At 37.7% G+C, this 18,456-nt stretch overlaps 1 protein-coding gene across 6 annotated transcripts in view; it reads right to left on the bottom strand.

Annotated features, from left to right (window-relative positions):
- Senp6 (SUMO1/sentrin specific peptidase 6) overlaps nucleotides 1-18,456 on the bottom strand; it is a 97,594-nt gene that overhangs the window by 53,159 nt on the left and 25,979 nt on the right. For 5 of the 6 annotated variants that reach the window (XM_023718677.1, XM_023718678.1, XM_023718673.1 and 2 more), the window contains 2 exons: nucleotides 8,100-8,170; nucleotides 193-326 (listed from right to left, as the gene is read on the bottom strand). In XM_023718677.1, coding sequence (XP_023574445.1) covers nucleotides 193-326; nucleotides 8,100-8,170 — 205 coding nt within the window. The remainder of the gene's footprint in view (nucleotides 1-192; nucleotides 327-8,099; nucleotides 8,171-18,456) is intronic. The other variant, XM_023718679.1, reaches the window with a different exon arrangement.

Below are 18,456 nucleotides of genomic sequence, written 5' to 3'. Positions count from 1 at the left end.
ATGAAAAGGTTTATAATGGACAGGGAAATAATGATAAAAAAAAAAAAGTCTAATGACAGAAAAGTTTGCTAAATAACTTTGCAGTTTTTTCTGGTATTATGATAAAAAGATGAGCTGGAATTTAACAAGCTCTAAAAGCAATATTAATAAAAATTCCACCTGATTAGCAACAAGGAATACTTCTCTACCTACCTCTAAATGGGTTAAAATTTTTTTTGAAGCAGGAGACAGAGAAGTAGGCTGATATGTCCGTTTCTGTTGTACTTTCCTCTTAATTTCAGGCTCTACTTGTGATTCAGACTGTTCTGTTTTCTTCATTATACGTTCTAAAGGAAAAAGAAAAAAGTACTGAAGTTAAATTTAATAGATTCCTTAAGATCTTTGCTTTAAAAAAAAATACCAGTTTATATTTCTAGATATTAAGTTTTAGACTAGTGTTTCAACATGCACAATAAAAATAAGTAGAACTCAAAGTCTAGGCCAGCAGAAAGGTCCTGATTGTTCTAGTATACACTGAGCTTCTCAGCAGGATCTTCACTCCAGGAGATGGCATCATATATGCTGCTGTCCCCTTCAACTTACTGTGTGTTACTAAAACAATAGAAGTGCTTCCTGCGCTAAACCAACATATATTTTAATAAGGGTCTACTAAATAAAACTAAACTAAGTTCAAACTAACATGTTTTTAAGTTCAAGAAAAACAGAAGAGAATTCTCCTTGTACTCTCAATGTAAATTTAAGTGCCCTATCTTCATAATCCCAACCTTGCTACATATTTCTATTTCCTATCTTTAATAGTCTGTTCTCATCTGATTTAAGAATAAAACATCAACTTAGTATGCATTTTGACAGCCAATCCATTAAGAAGCCTAAAAAATCATTCTTGTTTAATGAAATCACACAGAAGCTCATTGAGTGATTACCATTTCTCAGCTTTTGTGGCCATATATTCCTGGAAAACACAGCTCTGGACTATTAAATACTCTGGACTATTCCTTGTCTCTCCTTTACTTAACTCTTATTTCAAATGCTTAACTCTTGCCTATGCTGATCTCCACTTTTGCTTCTAATTCTTCCCCACTGTGGACACCTGGGCTTGGTGGCACATGCTTGTAATTCTAGCACTTGGGAGACTGAGGCAGGGGGATCGTGAGTTTGAGGCCAGCTGGGCTACATAGGGAGACCTTGTCTCTATAAAGCAAAATAAACAAACAAACAAAAGGGCGGGGGGAATAATTCCTCACAACTGCCAAAGTGTTCTAACACAAAAATACGATGCTATCCACCTAAAAATTAAAATATTCCAAGCAACTAAGGTGAAAAACCTAAATCTCAACTTGGCAAATAAAAAGTAATGATGACACTCCAGCCTTACTTCCAAACTTTAACTCAAAGAGGTACATTTCTCCATGGTGTTTATCCTTCTACCCACTTACACATGCTGTTCTCGTCATAAACAATGTCAGTTCCAGTCTCTCTGGTGAATTCAATGCTTTCTTTGCTAAGAAGCTGCCTCTGTCCCACTCTTGGAGCAATAAGCAATCCTGGAATTGCTGCAATAAGCAATTTCTAAACTTTATCAGTGCTTACATGCACATTCATTTTATTTTACTATATTTATTTGTACTGATGTTTCCCTTAGTAATAGCTTTGAAAGAACAGAAATCTTTTAGTGACATGCTTTCCCAGCATCTAGAAATAGCACAAGGATTAGATAAACATTTTCTGCATCAGTGAATTACATGAGGGGGATAAAACTATATGACATACAAAAAAGATTAAATTACATGAGTAGTGGGAGACATGACATTCTCATGTCTTCTCTGCAGGTGCCTTACCCTTTGTCACACAGAGATGATTCGCACACAGATTCAGATTCTTACAAACTCAGCCTCCAGCCACCGAGTACAACTGAAAGATGCTCCTTTTTCCTCCTAAGATATTACATCTGAGATTACAGAGAAAGAGGCCTTGCCCATCCAGAGTGTTCAGGTGTTATTTCCATGAAGGATAACTTACTTTATTTTTTTTTTAAATTTTTAAATTTATTTATTTATTTAACATTTATTTATTGTGTCTGTGTGTGTGGCCAGCTCAGCCCACCAGGGGGCGGGGCTGGCTGGCATGTGGTGCTGGGGGATCGAACCGCGGTCCCTGTGCTTTGCCAAGCTTGTTCCAAGTAGGTGCTTTAGACCACTGAGCCATCTCTCCAGCCCGGATAACTTACTTTAATTGGTTATAAAAAAGCAATTTCTGGGCCGGGGAGATGGCTCAGTGGAATAAGCACTTCTCTGGCAAGCGCATGGGCCTGAGTTCAATCCCCGGTTCCGCAAAAAAAAAAAAAAAAAAAAAGCAATTTCTACACAAGTGATTATTACAGTGCTCTTATGTGGCACAAATAAAAAACTGGAGGTAGACAGTATTTTGGAAATCAAAAAATATACAGCTACCCAGAACATATCAATTACTTGTTATGGTTTGTGTCTAGATGTTTCCCCAAAGCCTCATGCAGTCATGGAGCGGGCTTTCAGAGTATGTGATTAATTCATGATCCAATGCTGGGATAATAGGTGTGAGTGCTACACCTGCCCTGGGGTGGGTAGCCTGAAATAAATATAGCAACATAAGGGAGGGAAAGAGGCTTGCTCTCTGTCCCTGCTCCTCCCTTCTGCTCTCATTGCTTTTGCTGTTTCCTGCTGCCTTGAACTGCAGCCCTCTGCCATGTGCTACTCTCTCCCTTGGACCTAGCTAATTATGGACTGAAACATCTATAAACTGAGCTAAATATGCCTTTCCTTCCTCAATTTTGGGTGTTGGATATTTTGTCCCAACAACAAGAAAAAATTGAGACACTTGTGAAATTTAATTCACAGTGCAACAGTATTAAACCACAACCAGCCAAGCAGGGCATAATGTTCTAAGGACTTAGAGCTCAGCTGAGGGGCACTGACTGGCCCTATAAGAATGAGACACCAACCTGAGAAACACAGAGGCCCTACCTCAAATACCCCAAACCAAGCAAAACCCAAAACACTCCCACGTCCAGTTTTCTGGCCTTACTAAAATCATTAGTATACAAATAGCCTTTCCCTCATAAACATATTTTACTAAACTTTATAAGTACAAAAATCCTGTGTACATCATTTTGCTCAAATACATGTCTATCAGATCCTACTTAAAAACAAATTCATAACACAATGTAGAGAACAGTGTATATACTGTATTAAATAATACATAGTCTTCCCTTACTGTCTGTTGCGAACTTGTTCTAAGACCTCTGAAAGAGCAAAACCTGCAAAGGCGCAAATATAACTTATATGAAATGGGATGCATATAACCTATGTACCTCCTGTATACCATGAATAATCTCTACATTACTTACAACATCTAAATTCTCTACGTTATATAAATGTAGAGAACTGACTGTATAAATATACAGAGAGAAAAGGCCCAAAGTTCTACTACACTACAGTGAGGATAGCAGCCCTGTCTTGTCCCATGTGAGAGGATTCTGTACATATACCAAAGGCCATGCTATAATATAATTACATGAAAAGGTATTCAAGCTAAACATGGAGGCACAGACCTGCAATTTCAACACTACGAGGCTGAGATCAGGGGATACAAGTTGGAGGCTAGCCAGGACAACTTAGTACCTCACAGAGACTTTTACTTTGAGAGAAAAATCTCACTGAATCATTACATTGCCCAGGCTGGTTTGAGTTTGTGATCCTCCTGCCTCAGTCTCTTAGAGTGCAGCGATTATAAGCGTGTGTTATAAGCCTCAGTTTTTTGTGTGTTTGTTTTTAAACTACAAAACTGCTTACCACTGCTGGTAAATGCTGATCTATGTCTCTGAATTATCAAAATTCATATTAAGTGCCTCTTAAATTCAAAATAAAGAAAAATAGAACAAATAATCTGAGTTGCAAACAACAGAAAGACATGTAATTCTTTTGAAGAGAAAACTATTCCAAGAACTATGCCAAGTGATCCTAGGATATCCAATGGAAATCCTAAAGCAAACACAATCTTCATGAAACAATATGTTCAGTATTATTATGGCATTGCTATTCATCCTACACCCAAATATATATTCACCTACCTGACACAAAAGAAGTTAAAAAGAGAGGACTCTGTTGATCTTCAACGTACAGAGTCTGCCCAAAAACTGTATACATGTTCAGCAGTCTGCCATACGATAAATGTTTGGAAGCTAATGGGTACCATTTTAAACACCTCTTGTATTGTAGAGACTAAAGGTAACTTAATTTCATGATGTTTCAATAAATTTAGTATTAAAATGTAATACACGGTTTTCTCTACCTGATGTCTTTCTTTAGCAAACTGTATTTAAATAAAAGCTGCAGCATCTCATATAACTCTCTTCCTTTCAAAAATGTTTAGGGAGCCGGGGAGATGGCTCAGTAGGATAAGCACTTGACTTGCAAACGCAAGGATCTGAGTTCAATCCCCGCTTCCACAAAAAAAAAAAAAAAAAAAAATGTTTATATGTTAAATATATCTACATCTCTGCCCTAAAGACTGTAAGTACTGCCCATGTAAACCTCTTTTATTAATCACCATCCCAAAGATCTAAAGACTCATGTAGAAGCACAACTCTTCCCTACAGAAGAATTAATAAATGTAAGGGATGAAAACAGATAATGACCATTAGCCAAGGATCAAACAATAATTGTTGCCAGCAAGACCCTATTAATAAGCTAGGAGTGATGGTGTCTATTTCTAATTTCTGCTACTCGGACACTGAGGATGGAGCATCACAAGTACTAGGCCAGCCTGGGTATTGTAGCAGGATCCTACTGGCACTGGCGGGCTGGAGATGTGGTTCAGTAATGGAGCCTTTGCCTATTGTATGTGAGGTCCTGGGTTTAATACCCAGTAATGCCAAAAGAAAAACAAAATTCCACCAATGAATGTTAATAAAATTAGTACATGAAACTCTAAGGAAAAGCAGAACAATTATATAGTCTTGGAGTATATCATTTAATATCTTTATACCAATAGAAAAACAGTATTTTACAGTTACAAAACCCAGCAGAAACTACCTTAGCCAAGCGATCAAGGTGTGTATCACCAGGAGAAAGGCATAAGAATGTCATGTAATCCTTGGTACTATTCACTGACAGGAAGTACAACATCCCTTTTCTAAGTCTTATCAAAATGCATAGTCAATCTCATAACAAAACATCATCAAACTCAAGCGGAAGAGGCATTATACAAAGTAGCCAAACGAGTCCTCAAAATTGTGAAGGAAACTAAGAAACCTGACAAGTAAATGCAATGTGGGGATCCCAACCGGACCCTGGAACAGAAAAAGGACATGAAAAAAACCCTGATGAAATGTGAATGAGGGGACTGGGGAGATGGCTCAGTGGAATAAGCGCTTCCCTGGCAAGAGTAAGGACCTGAGTTCAACCCCTGGTTCTGCAAAAAATAAATAAATAAATAAATTAATTAATTAATTAATTTTTAAAAAATGTGAATGAGGACAATAGCTTGGTTAGGAATCTCATACCAATGTCAATGTCTTAATTTTGATGAATGTACTATTTGAAAGATATGAAGAAAAGCTGGGTGAAGGATTAAAAAGTCATCTCTCTGTACTAATTTTGGAACTTTTCTGCAAGCCTAAACTTTCCATTACTCGAATGGCAAAGTTAGAAAAAACTTTGTTGGTGTTCACAGCTTTGTTTGATAGGCCAATCAAATATCAGACTTGAAAAACCTACGTGGGCTGAGTGAGTCATGCTTGCGGCATCTTGCCACGGACACAAGGGGGTGACACTTCAGTCTAACACACCACTCTCACCTAGATAGTGCCTGTATGTTATTTTTTGCACTTTAGTCACATAAAATATTACTATGGCTGTAAAGAAAGCCAGTAATACCAACAGTAAAACTAAGAGGAAAACTGTGAATCATAATATAGTTAAAGAAATCAATGTGAAATTTGTTAAAATCCGGGAAAAATGAATTTGTAAGTGTAATTTTTGGTCACAGAACCAATTATTTAATTTTCCATTATTTCTTACAGGAAAAATACGTTCAGTTATCAAACTTCAGTGTTCGAACATGAATTTAGAACAAACTGAGTTCTACCACTGAGGTATCATTATATTTTAAAATAAAGCTGATAACAAAGATTAAGACTATTACCTCATGAATGGTCTTTAGTTATTTATAACAAAACTGCCTGAACTGTCAGTAGCTAAAATTCTACCACTTAACATCTCTGAAATGCATTTGTTAAATGGATGCGACAGTATTTCCACAATTCTTAGGATTAAAAATTACTTTCTAAGTGACTGAACAAGAAAGTAGTAAGATGCAGTGGTCAAAAGCACAGGACTTGGCATCAAACAGACCTAGGTTCTGATGTCAGCTCTAGTGCTTGCCACCTCTGGGTATTTGAGCAAATTACATCTAATCACTCTGAGGCTCAGCTTCATCCGCTGTACAAAACAGGGAAGAGATCAACTTATGCTATAGGGATTTTTGGGTAGGACGCTACGAGTAGTAAACAATGACTATAAAACACTGGACTTAATATCGGTACAGAGGAAGAGCTAGACAGTGATAGTGTAACATAACGTTGAAGGCAGTCACTATCACTAAACTTAATAAACACAAACATAATTATGTACTGCAAAGTATAATTATTAATATTCAAAGTGACTGCAACAAGAAAGGATAAAGTTTGGGTAAATATTGTAATACAGAGTTATGCTCAATATATGAACAAAGCATTTTTACTGCAAAATAGAAAAGATTTTCACAAAACAAACTTTTAGGTACCAAGAAAACTCAGCTATTTAAAATTAGACTTGGGGGGCCAGCAAGATAGCTCAACAGACTAAAGCGCCTGCTTGGGCAAGCTTAGGCAAGCTCAGGGACTGCAGTTTCATCACTGGTACCATAGGCCACGCCAGCCCCATCCCCAGTGCAGGCTGAGCCGGCCAGAGTCCAGGTGGCATACCCTGTAATCCCGGTGCTGGGGAAGCTGAAAATAGCAGGATCACTATGAGTATGTGCTGCGTAATGAGATCCTGTAACAACCAAGTACATTAAAAATAAAATAAAAAAGAAAATCATTAGATTTTGGAACTAAGAGCTATTAGAACTTTTTAACCAAGTAAATCCTAGGAAAATGAATATACACAAGGACTCAGTATTTTAGATAATTAAAATAAATCCAAGGGCAAGTCAAATAGCTCAGCGGATTGTGCAGGGGCCGGGGATTTGATCCACAGGCTTGCTTTTCCGGCCTACACACTGGGTGCGCTGAGAAGGCGAATGAGACTGAGTGTGGTGGCACATGCCTATAATACCAGCTCTTGGGAGACTGTGAACAGGCAGATCACTATGAGTCTGATCTAGTAGTGAGACCCTGACACCCTGTAGATCCTGCCCTAAAATACAAAAAAAAAAAAAAAAAACCCTGACAGTGAAATATTTTTCACAAGTAACACCTGCTCTTATTTTAGCATTAAAATATATTTTTTTTGTATGTTTGTATGTGGTACCGGGGATCAAACTCTGGACTTTGCACTTGCTGGGCAGGCACTTATGTCATTGAGCTATCTCACCGGCCCCCTAACTAGTTTATTAAAAATTGCTCACTATGAAACCTAGTATTAGATACATATACGTGTGTGTGTGTATACATAAATACACACAATTTCTGCAAATATATTTCTATTCACACTTTTTCCAGTATCTATTCTTAACACTGTTTTATCAGGTTAAGTCCTCATTTTAATGTACTTAATCTAATGCATCCTAAATTTAGGATTAAATCGTTAACTGAAAAGACAACACTGTGCAGTTTCAGGTCTTTAACACTTGATTTTTTAAAAACAAAATTGCACTCACTAGACTATGATTTCATTGTATTCATTGGACTGTAATCAGTTCAACAGTATCACATTCAAGTTAAAATTCTCAAATAAAGTTAATTTTTTATCTTTTTATTTCTATTATATGTAGGAACATCTAAACTCAGAGTTTTATTTTTATTTGTACCTTTCATGCACAACTCAAAACCCTTCACAAGCATAGCAAAACTGCACACTTACCAACACCTTGGGGCCGACTTAACCTTACAAGATTAATTTCAACTTTTTGGACATGAGGTGGGTATTCTTTCCTAGAAAAGGAAATTTATAGTTTACTCAAACAGGAAATGCAGTTTTCAAAGTGAAAAAGTTAAGGGGATACTTACAATACACTTATTAAAAATAAATCATAGCTTCTTTATCATATAAAGTGATACTATAAAGCAGTAAAACCGTAGCTGGCTATGGTGGTGCACGCCTATAATCTCAGCTACCTGGGAGGCTGAGGCAGGAGTATACAAGTTCAAGGACAGCCTGGGCGACTCAGTAAGACCTCATCTCAAAATTTAAAATGGATAGGAATGTAGCTTAGTAGTAGACTATTTGCCTAGCATGAAAAAGGCCTTGGGTTTAATCCTTAGTCCCATAAGGAAAAAACAAAAATCAAAAAGTTAAACTGTATTACATAAATATACTAAAGCTTAAGGCTAATAAACAATGATTATTTTATTCAGATTGTCAATCTATCAGAGCCTGTAAGAGGCACAGTTGAATAAATTCATATTATCAGGGCCGGGAATATAGCTCAGCAGCACAAGTTCTTGCCTGGCAAGTGCAAGGCCCTGCCTTTGATTCCTGGTACCAAAAAACAAAAGCAAATTCAGACTGTCATCCTTTCGTGAGAGTTACAGTTTTACTTTTATTTTAAAAATTATTTGAGACAGGTCTTGCCATGTCTCCCAGGTGGGCCTCAAACTCTGGGGCTCAAACAATCCTTTTGCCTCAGCCTTTCAGGTAGCTAGGACAATAGGTGTATGCTACCACGTCCACAACTTCTCTTAAAATAATGTTACTTTGTAAAACTTCATATACAACCCTCTGTAATAAAAGCATTATATAAGGAAAACTGCAGAAATGTAACAGACTAGGGAGCTATAATTATTTCCTACACTAAACAAAAGCTTCTAAAAAGCACTGGTTTTTTATCATAAAATCAAAGAGGATATTCTATTTTTTATAAATCTATTTGTACTACTGACCAATTTTTTCATTCATGACAGGTTAGCAGTTCAATTAAACGTTAAGTCCCAAAACTTTCTTTAAAGGACTTCATATTCTTATATCATAAAAATAAAAACAACATGAAAACCACAAAAGATGAAAATATTAACATGATAGTGTACTTGGAAATCAGTTAACAAATACTGAATATTAAGTGCTAAGTAAGTAGTATTCTAAGTTCGTTGTATCTATTAATCCCTTTCACTGCACACAACCTTTAAAGTATATATTATTAACCCTTTAGAGATGAGGAAAGTGGGGTCATGTGCCCATGATCACACGATTAAATAGATACCAGAATCTAAATACTGTCAAACTCCATCAGTATCAATAACTGGAGCAACATCAGGTACAAACAGGTAGTTGCCATTCTCCCGCTCTGCTAAGATTTTAAGGTTTGTGAGGGTACAAATTGTGAAGATGAGAATTTACCTTAGATGTAGCAGTACTACAGTGCCATAAAAAAGGCATATTTTCAACTCCTAATTGCGATATCTTGGATTTATAATGTTTTCACACTGTGTGCATTTTTACACTGAAGAATTATATACAGATATTACAACAGTCTTTTTTTGAGGGGAGGAGAGTACCAGAGATCAAACTCAGGACCTTGCACATGCCAGACAGGCACTTACACCACTGAGCCATCTCCCCTTACCAGTCTTACTCTTAAATAACTGCTTGCTAGTGCCTAAATTTTTATAGTTCTACATTTTGAAAAAACAAAAATGCTGACTTTAAAATACAGCACACATTGGGTTAGCGAGATAGCTCATAGAACTAAGTGCCTACATAGGCAAATGCAGGGATAGGGTTTGATCCTGCATACAGCATGCTGCACCGGTCCTATCCCTGGGTGCACTGAGCTGGAAACCATCTGGGTGTGGCGCCCCATGCCTATAAACCCAGCACTGGGGAGGCTGAAAACGGGAGAATCACTGAGTCTGAGCTGTGTAGTGAGACTCTGTTCCAAATACATAAATAAACTTAAAAAATAAAATAAAATACAGCACATATTGGGCATGGCAGCACATGCCTGTAATCCCATAACTGCAGAGGCCGAGGCAGGAGGACTGCTAAGAGTTCGAAGCCACCTCGAACTACTATCAAGACTCTGTCTCAACCTTCCTCCTGGAAAAAAAAAGTATCACAGAAGCAAGGAATCTGAAGCAAGGCACACCTATAATCCCAGCACTCGGGAGGTAGATTGTTGCGAGTTCAAGACCAGTCTGGGCTACAAAGTGAGCTCAAGGCCAGCCTGACCTGCATAGCGAGACCCTGTCTCAAAAAAGACAAAAACAAAAAAACTGAAGCAAATATGGTAATACTATAGGTTTTTAAAATTATAGATAACAACAAATTTTTTTTAAATATTATAGATTATTGGTAAATTACAGGGTAACTACAAGGTCTGGAAATACAAATTTCTTTTTTTGGTTTGAACTCGCTCAATTTCTTTATACTGGTGTATGCCAAAAGTGCACGTTTATTCAGTGAAAATAACTGACATAAATAATCTAAAACAGTAAATCATATAGATATGTAGAAGAAATGATGACAATCCTGCACTAATTATGTTTTTGGTCAGACGTGATGGTGTATACCTGTAACTAACACTCTGGGAGAGTGAGGCAGGAAGGATCAAAAGTTAGAGTCCACTTGGGCAACTTACCAAGACTTGTCTTGTGGGGGCTAGAGCAGTGGGGGTGGGCTGGAGATATAGCTCAGGGTAAAGGCCCTGGAGTCAATTCCCAGAGATGCAAAAAATAAACAAGCAAACGATATTCTTGGCAATCTGATACAATGTGTTGGACCATCTACTGCTAGTGAGGACTGCCACAACCTTATAGCATTCACAACCTTACCATGCACTGTAATTTAATATTAAAAAAACTACTACGTATGTCTGTTGCTGTTCAGACATTATAACCACCCTTTCAATATTTGCTACATTTCCTACACTGCTAGGAGAAATTAAGCTTCATTCATAAAAATTTAATTGCAAAACTGAAAGGACTGTTGGACATGGTGACGCAAGCCTGCAACCCCAGCACTTGGGAGACTGAGGTAGCAGATCACTGTTGAGTCCAAGGCCAGTCTGAACTACAGTGCTGGGAAAAAAAAAAAAACAGGAAGAGGGGAGGGAAGGGAAAAAGGAAAAAGAAATAGTATCCGTTAAATGTAATTTAAGAATGTAAGATGTTTAAGACAAAAAAGCATTGGTTAATTGAATGTTCCAATCATAAACCATCTTTTCTCACTTGAAATGCAGTTGTTTTAAAAATTTGTTAACAATCTAAAATCAAAATGTTGCGCAACTTCTCTGAGAGCGTTTCCAAAGTGCTAAGAAGCTGAGCCTAAAATTTAACTTTACACTGGGTATTTCTTTCTCACCCCAAACTAAGCAGAGGCTGGGAAACTTTCCTGTCATCTTTTCATGTAGGTAGGGAGATGGTTTAGTGTACAAGTTTTAAAATCCAAAACTTTACAAGGCGCATAAAATCAACTGGAGAGTATTTTTTTTTCCTATCCAAGTGTTTTAAAAACCAAAATGTTGGGCTGGTGAGATGGCTCAGTGGTCTAAAGCACCTACTTAGAACAAGCTTAGCAAAGCACAGGGACCGCGGTTAAATCCCCCAGCACCACATGCCAGCCAGCCCCGCCCCCTGGTGGGCTAAGCTGGCCACACACACACACACAAATAAATAAAAATTAAAAAAAAAAACCAAAATGTTAGATAAAAGGTTAGATAAGCCGTGGCCACTAAAGGTACTTTTTGTGTATAAACGTAATTTTGAAATAAATTAAGATTTTCAATAAAAAGCTGCAAAGGAAATTCAGAATTTCCTCATATCCTTTATCCTAATGCTAATATCTACTACTACCCTTATACATAAGAAATCAGAAATCAGCATTGGTACATTAACTCCTCATTTTTACCCGCTATTTCACTAATATTTTTCTGTCCCACGATTCAATCTAGGACACAAAGCATTAGGTGCTTGTGTCTCCTTGGTCTCCTCTGTGTATTTCGGTCTTTTATTGCCTTTCATGACCTCAATACTCTGGAAGACATTGGTCAGGTAATACACAGAATGCCTCCAAGCTGGATCTGTCTCATGTTTTCTTCAGGATTGGGTTGAGGGTTGTGGGTTTAAGACACAAAACGCTCTTTCATTACGTCATATTGGGGTACACGCGATCAATGTACCCTGATCGCATGTACCCCAATATGACGTAATGAAAGGGCGTTTTGTTCACCCCTATCTCTTAAGATTATCTTTGCCAGATTTTTAAAGTTACTACTTTTCTTTTTATACTCTAATTCGACAAGTCAGCAAATCCAGCCCACACTCAAAAGAAATCAGGGTAATTAAGCTCCACCTTCTGAGGAGTAGACTATCTACTTGTATTACTCAGAATTCTCGGAGAAACAGCTCTTTTGTGGGACTGGAGATTGAACCCAGGGCCTCAAGTATGTTAATAAGATTCCTAGCACTGCTACATCTCAGGCTCTGCCCTCATTCATTTTTTGAAATGGTCTCCCACATTTTCCCAGATGGCTCCCAACTTGTGACTTTTCTGTATTCACTTCCCAAATACTGTACAGTAGCTAGAACTGGTGTGCTGCTTTCACTTTTGAGCTACTTATAAAATAATTTTGGTGAATCCAACACTGTACAGAAAATGGCATTCTTTCATGTTTGCAAATGCCTTGGCAAGGCAGGATGGCACATTCCTACAAACCCACTGCTCTGGGTGGCTGAGGCAGAAAGATGGCTGCACTGGTAACTGGGTAACTTAAGGAGTCCCTGTCTCAAAATAAAAGGAGGAGACAGGGATGGAGTTCAATGAGGCCATGAGTTTAACCCTAGTTTCTCTCTCAGTCTCTGTCTGTCTGTCTGTCTGTCTGTCTGTCTGTCTCTCTCTCTCTCTCTCTCTCTCTCTCTCTCACACACACACACACAGCTAAACCAGGTCAATAAATGTATGAATTATCTATATCACTCTAAGTCATGGATACTTATTTTGTCAAAAGGGTAATATAATGCAATTACTGTAATTTTGGTCCGTAAGTCTTTCATCTGGCTGCTGTGTCCCTTTGGTAGGATATATCCTGTTTTTCATCATGGCAAAACATAAATAAGCAAAATTCACAAAAACTCAGAATATTAATTTGTAGGTCATCCGTGCTAATGACCTCTTATTCTAATTTACTATATGTGCTACCAAGGCGTTGTGTGTTGTTTCTGACACCAACATCCTTTTTCCTAACAAATCCCTAAAAGGAACCATTTCTTCATATTTGCTTTACTGGAAAATGGTATTTAAAAACCAGGATCCGGGCATTGCTGTTTTTGGTCTTGCTTTAATGGCAGCTATTTTTTTTTTTTGGGGGGGGGGGGGTTCTTTTTCTGCGAGTCTTTTTATCTCTTGTAATTAAGGTCAAAAGATGTAAATCTGTGTTGGGTAGTGTGGTACAAGAATATACTGATTTCAAGGCCAACTTAGACTACAGTGAGAGCTACCTTAAAAGAAAGAAAAAAAAACAAGTCACAAATTTCTTTTTTTTTCCAGGTACTGGGAACTTAGGACCTCATGCTTACCAGGTGGGTACTGAAGTACTGAGGTAAATTCCTGGCCTAAAGACACAAAATAACCACTGGAGCTGGCCAGCTAGCTCAATGGACCAGCCCCAGCCCAGCCCTGCTCCTAGCACGCACTGAGAATGAGACTGGGTATGGTGGCACATGCCTGTAATCCCAGAGTGTGGGAGCCTGAAAAGAGGATCACTACAAGTCCAGTCTGTGTAGTGAGACCCTGCACTATATATCACTGGATTCTACGCAGAGCAATAATAAATCAAAAATGTGCATTTGTCAACCAAGGTACAAATGTTACAATTTGAACATTTGAAAGAGCTAAACATGGTAGTACATGTTTGTAAACTCAATGCTTTGAGGTTCTTTTTTTGTTTTTTTTTTTCAGTTTCGGGGATTGAACTCAGGACCCTGCACTTAAGCGCTTATTTTACTGAGCCATCTCCCCAGCCCTAACCAACATTTTGTAGGGTAAGGCAAAAGGGCTATGAGCTCAAGGTCTGCCTGGACTACAGAGCAAGACCTTCTCTCTCAAATAGAAATAAAAACACACACACATACACACAAAAGGTACCATGGACTTGTCTATTTACGGATTTGACAGGCTGGCTGGAAACTGAACACACTTACTTTGTTTACTATTTTACTTCCTGGTCTTTCTCGAACATTTCCATGTTCAGTTGGTATTTTCTTCATTCTTTTATTGTTTTTATTTTTATGTATTTAGTACAGAGTCTACAGGGTCTCACTCTGTAGATTGGACTCATAGTGATTCTCCTGTTTTCAGCTTCCCAAGCCTGGGATTACAGGCTGGTGCCACCATGCCCAGTCTCAAAGGTCCTCAGTGTGCTCTGAGGCAGGGCCAGTATGGCATGGGAACCCTGGCTGCTGCCATTCTTTCACCTCATTTATTTTTTTCTTTAAAAGTAAGTCCTTAATGTGTTCTTCAAGCACTAAGTTAAAAATTGGTCAAATTTCTTAGAATAATAGATTTTGAATAGAATTGTATTAAATTCACCTATTTTTGGGAATGGCTCAAATAAATTCTTACTAAGTAGAAACATAATATATGGCTCAGATTAGATTCTTTACAGATATTTATAAGAGATTATATAAAAATTTCATAACTGGACATTTGATTTTAGGTGCTGCAATGAGAATGTCCTTTTAATACATGCTTTGATTGATTACAAGTATAATCTATCACAATGGTGGTGAACCCTATAGAGTTTTCAATGATACAAACAGTTCCCAAAGCTTGCATGACATAGGTTCATCACCACTGGTCAATCATCGTACTCAATTCTAATTTCCAAAACTTTAATGATTCTTGTAAGAAAGAAGACATCAGATGAATATAATGTTCATTTTCTGATACCTTAAAGGGGCAATTTAACTATGAAGTGGTTCCATGTTGGGAATGGCTGGAACTGGAAACTGGTCATGGATGCAAGAGCAGGAAAAGGCCACTCTGCCTAATGTGGCCGGGCTACCTCAGTTCTGAAAACTGCAACCTGCACAGGCAATTCCGGTCATTAGTCACCATGCAGCCTTGCAAAGGTATAAATGCATGCCCCTACTGTTGCTCTTGGGGTCCTTTGCCAACCAGACACAAACCACCACCCAACCTCAGCTGTCTTTACTTCTCTAAACCCCTGCCATTTTCTCCCAGGGACCACTGAGAGACAAACGAGTCCAAACAGTTCCATCTTTCTACAATTTAGCATTCTTTTTTCAAATTTAGCAGCTCTTACTAAAAGCATTTGAAATTTATTTTTGTAACCAAAAGTTCTTTTTCAAAGATGTATTCTAGGGGCTGAGGAGATGGCTCAGTAGAATAAGCGCTTCCCTGGCAAGTGCAAGGGCCTGAGTTCGATCCCCCATTCCGAAAAAAAAAAAAAAAGATGTATTCTAAAAGATGCAGTTAAAAATTATATGAAAAGTCATTCACATGTTTTATCTAATAGTGAATAATAAATGAGTAGATCATGTACACATTATGTATGTAGGGTATCATGCTCACTGTAAGTCATTAAAATTGCTTCAGAAGTCGCCCTCACACAAGCGGGCGATCATAACGTGCTAAGTGCAGACTCAGAGCACATGCTGTCATCACGGTGGCGCAGTACTACGTACATTACAAAGTGCACTGAGAAAAGGCAAAACACGTGCATCAAAACCCTAACAATGCAATACTGCAAAACCTTCAATAAAAATTGCGAAATTTAGCACTGGGGAGGCTGGAAATGGGAGGATCACTATGAGTCCGAGCTGTGTGGTGAGACCCTATATCAGATACATTAAAAACAAATTGTGAAATTTGGCTGACTGGGTTATTGACTGGGTATCAGGGATCAAACTTAGAGACCTGCAATCACCAGGCAGGTGCTGTCATTGAGCTGAACCTCCAGCCTCAAAACTGTAGTTTTAAGAACGCATTTGCCTGTTCAAACACTCTGTAAGTGAACATTCACTGTATGTCCAACATTTTGGTTGTGTTTTTTTCACCTTCATGTGTTTTAAAGTTCTGTAAATATACGTAATTTTCACAGTAAAAACATTAAAAACAAATTTTAAATTTAAATAATCATTATATTTCAGTTTTGTAATGTCAGACTTTATCAAGGGAGAGGATTTAAAAAACAAACAGCTCAAAATACACACATTCTAGAGCACACATTTTGGTTGTTCACACTAACTCTCACAGTTCATTTACAATCAATTTACAAGGAGGAATACTTTGTGGGAGATTAATGCAATGTGTCCCTTAATGAATTTTAAAGATTTAAACAATCTGAGCTCTCTATCACCTCTTGTGCATTTTCCCATCTTTTTATTTCCCTCTTCTCTAATTCTTTATTACTATAATGAATGATTTGTGGAAAGTGTGGTTATTTTTTTTAATCCGGTCTGAGAATATCTGCCTTATAATTTGATGCTCAATTTTCATACCTTTACTATTTTTTACAGATTTATGTTTTTTGTGGGGCTGGGGGTGGGGCTGGCATGGCATATGGTTCTGGGGATAATTATGGTTCTGTTATAATCAGAAAAGAATCTGAGTCCTTCAAATGATCAAAGTCACCCACAACAAAAAAGTCTGTAAAGCTCTGGAGAGCTATACTACAATGTATTTGTTTATGCTAGTTGGGTTTAAACTTATAACCTACCTCAAAGTACTCAGTAGTACATGTGAAAAACATCCTAGAAAGGTTAATTTTTACAATCACCTAGACCTAGTTTTCATCAGATAAACCACTGTCCTATGAATAAATCATTTATTTCGGAGGTTTACAGAATTATTCAGAGAGGGAGAAAGGTTTACGTGAACAAAATTTTACTAAGTAAAATCTGGTAACACAAATGGTAGTTGAGCTCTGACAAAGTTACTTAGGTAAGGACCCAGAGTTATGGGTGACATTCAGCCTCATTAACGCACTCAGACATATCTGTAAGATTGTTAATAAACAGTGGCTACTTCAATTCAGTTTATTTTTTGTTTTACTCTCAGTATGTAGTGCAGGTTGGCCTTGAGTTCACTTATGCAGCCCAGGTTGGCCTCAAACTCATGCTAATCCTCCTGCCTTGGCCTCCCAGAATGCTGGGATTTAAAGTATGCACCACAATGCCCACAGCTCAGTAGTTTTCAAAAGCTTTAAAGTCCTTACAGGCAATCTTAACACAAAAACTGAAAGAATTTCAATGCTTGTTACTATTAATGTAAGTTTTACATGTTTATAATAAGTCAATTTTAAGTAATTATTCATCCCCCACAAAACCCCTTTAACAATGGACAAATATTATTACTGCCATTTTTAAGCAGGTAATGAGCCTACTTACTGCATACATATAGTAGTAAATCTTCTAACTTTTAGCACTATTCCAGTGAGTATATTAAGCTACAAGAAGGCACACAGACTGTTCTCTGCTCCTAGAAGACTGCCTAGCACATACGGGCACTTATTTGTTTGTCTGTTTATTTATGGTACCCGGGATTGAACTCAAGACCTTGCGACATGCAAGCATTTAAATATTTGCTGGACGTATCAGTTATACACTCACACTATATAAATAGTCATAAAACATCAAAGCACATGCAAAAAATCAGTACAAACACAACACGAGTTAAGCAAGGTGTGCACACCTATAAATCCTAACAGTCAAGAGACTAAGGGAAGAGGATTCTCATGAGTTCGAGGCCAATCTGGGCTACACAAGTGAGTAAAAGTCCAGCCTCTATTACACAGTGAGAAAAAACAAAACAAAACTACTGCAAAAAAGAAGGAATCTAGTATCTTTTTATCATTCTTTTTTATGTTAGTACAGGGTCTACAGGGTCTCACTACACAGATCAGACTCGTAGTGATCCTCCTGTTTTCAGCCTCCCAAGTGCTGGGATTACAGGGTGCTCATCACCACACCTGCTTTCTCACCATGCCCTGGGGGTGGGGCTGGCATCTTTTTATCATTCCAGTGTAATAGTACTACATTTTAATTACTGCAGCATAGTGTACAAGATGAATGTGTTCATTTCGATAAGACAAATCTCCATGAAGTGTAGTTATTTAATGTATATTCCTAGCAATTAAGTACATTGTATTTCAGCATCCTTATTTCAGAAGTAGTCACTGATGAGTCAAAAATTAAAGATATAATATTTGCATAACACATCCAATTAAAACACACAACACATGCAGGGCACAGCAGCACCTGTC

The sequence above is a fragment of the Octodon degus genome, unplaced genomic scaffold, assembly GCF_000260255.1.
Source record: "Octodon degus isolate 3935 unplaced genomic scaffold, OctDeg1.0 scaffold00061, whole genome shotgun sequence".
NCBI classification, from domain to species: domain Eukaryota; kingdom Metazoa; phylum Chordata; class Mammalia; order Rodentia; family Octodontidae; genus Octodon; species Octodon degus.
Note: the sequence above shows the minus strand (reverse complement) of the source record. Positions and strands in the feature narration are given on the sequence as shown.